Source organism: Cystoisospora suis (assembly GCF_002600585.1).
Source record: "Cystoisospora suis strain Wien I chromosome Unknown contig_5199, whole genome shotgun sequence".
Taxonomy (NCBI): domain Eukaryota; phylum Apicomplexa; class Conoidasida; order Eucoccidiorida; family Sarcocystidae; genus Cystoisospora; species Cystoisospora suis.
The window spans coordinates 447-2,797 of record NW_027157990.1 but is presented as its reverse complement, the minus strand read 5'-3'; the positions used below and the strand labels follow the sequence as shown (position 1 = coordinate 2,797).

Sequence of the window (2,351 nt, the reverse complement as noted above, 5' to 3'; positions counted from 1 at the left end):
TCTTCTTCTTCTTTGCTTTGTATGGTGTGTATTTCTGTAGACAGACGACTGCGAGGCGGACCTGCAGGATTTCGTTACTTTCCGTAGACATCTATACAGACCTCTCTTTCTTTCTTTCGTCATATGTATACGTATATATGTGTATATATATATATGTATATGTATGTGTGTATAGATTTTATATATGTGAATCTAGGCACTCAATCTATCTCAGTCCTTGGCTCCTGTCCTTCTTAGTCTATCTATATGCATGTACATATGTATGTAGACATGCAAACATATACATGCCTATGTATATGTATATATATAGACGTATTCATGTCTGCATATAGACACATACATATATACATATATATATGTGTGTGTGTGCGTATGTCTCTGTCTATGTGTATAGCTTCTATCTGAACATTCTTGAGAAACTGTACTTTTCTTATCTTTCTTTTCTTTCTTTCTTATCTTTCTTTCTTTTCTTTCTTTCTTTTCTTTCTTTTCTTTCTTTCTTTTCTATTCTTTTCTTTCTTTCTTTTCTTTCGTTTTATTCCCGTCTCCCTTCGTGTTTCTATAGACTGCTTTCTCTTTATGTGTGGATATCCTAACCGTCTCTCTCCCTGTCTCTTTTGGACCCCTTTCTTCTTTCCATTTTCTCCTCTTCTTCTTTTCTCTTTTCTCTTCTACCTAGGTTACTGGATTCGAGCATCGACCGTTGGCGCATGCGTTCAGCTTCTTCGGCGTGTACAATCCATACTAGCCATAGGCGAAGGAAGAGAGAGAGAAAGCAATTTCTCCCCTTATGAAAATTCACGTCGCCAGGCTATTGAGACAGGATTCACTTCAAGAGTCTGTACTATCATTGCTGAAATTCGGGAACCTCTTGATGGTATGTATGTCTACCTACCTTGCCCGATAGCTACCTCGGTAGCTAGCTAGCTAGCTAGACAGGTAGAAGATAGCAGCTAGCTATCTGTCAACGTAGGTTGGATAGATCGATCCTTTGTATACAGAGAGAAAGAGAGAAGACAATGATCGTCAAATGAGAGAAAGAAAAAGAAGGATAGAGAAGAAGAATTGCTGTTTTGCGACGTGACTGAGAAAGAATTGACGGGTGGTCATTTTGAATTGTTTATTCACCTCCTTCATTCTTTCTTCTTTAACTCTTCGCATCTCGTCTATCCCTCGGGGTGTCTGTTGTCGAGTAGACACGCAAGCTAGGCTGATAATACCTGTGTCCCTCTATCTACCCAGCTAGCTAGCTAGCTACGCTGTAAGGCAGTCTGTCTGTACCCGTCAATGCGTACATCTCAGTCCTTCTATATCTATGTACGTCTTATATGAATGATTGGCTATGTATGACTATGTATGTGTATGTTGTATATATATAGATAGATATACGGACATGATACAGATTTGGATCTCATTTCTACTCCTTTCATCTCTTTCTTTTCTTTTTTTTTCTTTCTTTGTATGTATGTGTGTGTGTGTTTGGGGAAGGTGTGAATATCGAGGACTTCAATGGAAGTTTCCTCCATGTGTCTCTCTCTGGGGGATTTTCGAACTTTCCTTCTTCTTCTTCTCACGAACCCGATGACCCTCCATCCTCTCAAGAAAGACGCAATGAAAGAGAAGAAGAAGAGGAAGAGGAAGAGGTGGAAGCTCTTTTACTAAGAGATCGAGAGGGTCGGGTGTGTCTAGTGCGTAGCTATCCCATGTCTACCTTGCAGCAGCAGTATTCTACTCTTCTCCATGAGCTACAGGGTCTGCAACAGAAAACGCGAGATCTTTACGACGTCACTTCTTCTTCTTCTTCTCACCTCTTAACGACGACCAGTTCCACAGCGGGAGAGGGGGGTGAAGAAGAAGAAGAAGAAGAAGAGAGAGAAAGAAGAAAAAGGAGGAAGGGCAAAAGAGAAGAAGGAAGTTATGAATTAGAGATTATGCAAAGAGCCGCAAGACAGCAGATCTCCTTATGTCAAAAGAACTTTGAAAAAGTCGCCAAAGTCGCACTTATTCTACATAATGAACTCCATGAGGTAACACGCAAGAAAAGAGACAAAGAAAGAATCAAAAGGAGAAAAAGAAAAGACAAATAGAATAATGAGGTTAGATCAAAGAGAGATAGATCAAGATAGATAGATAGATAGGTCTGCATATATATATATATATTTGTCTCTATTTGGATGTGTATATGTGTCTGTAGGGATTTTTGTGTGTCTTGAAAGGAGAAGAGGAGGAGTGACGGCGGACTGTGGAGGCAAAAAGCGAAAGAAGAAGAATTTCTAATCGATAGAAGTCTTTCACTTTTATCTTTCTCTTTCTCTCTCTTGTCGCTTTCAGAAGAAGAAGAAGAGAGAGAG

The 2,351-nt window shown here is 39.6% G+C and overlaps 1 protein-coding gene across 1 annotated transcript in view; it reads left to right on the top strand.

Annotated features, from left to right (window-relative positions):
* The window catches only part of CSUI_008978 (uncharacterized protein), a gene marked incomplete at its 3' end in the record, with an annotated part of 5,074 nt that extends 3,050 nt beyond the window's left edge, over nt 1-2,024 (top strand). The window contains exons 5-6 of the mRNA XM_068069097.1: nt 680-877; nt 1,489-2,024. Coding sequence (XP_067918927.1) covers nt 680-877; nt 1,489-2,024 — 734 coding nt within the window. The remainder of the gene's footprint in view (nt 1-679; nt 878-1,488) is intronic.
* Between the last annotated feature and the right edge of the window lie 327 nt (nt 2,025-2,351).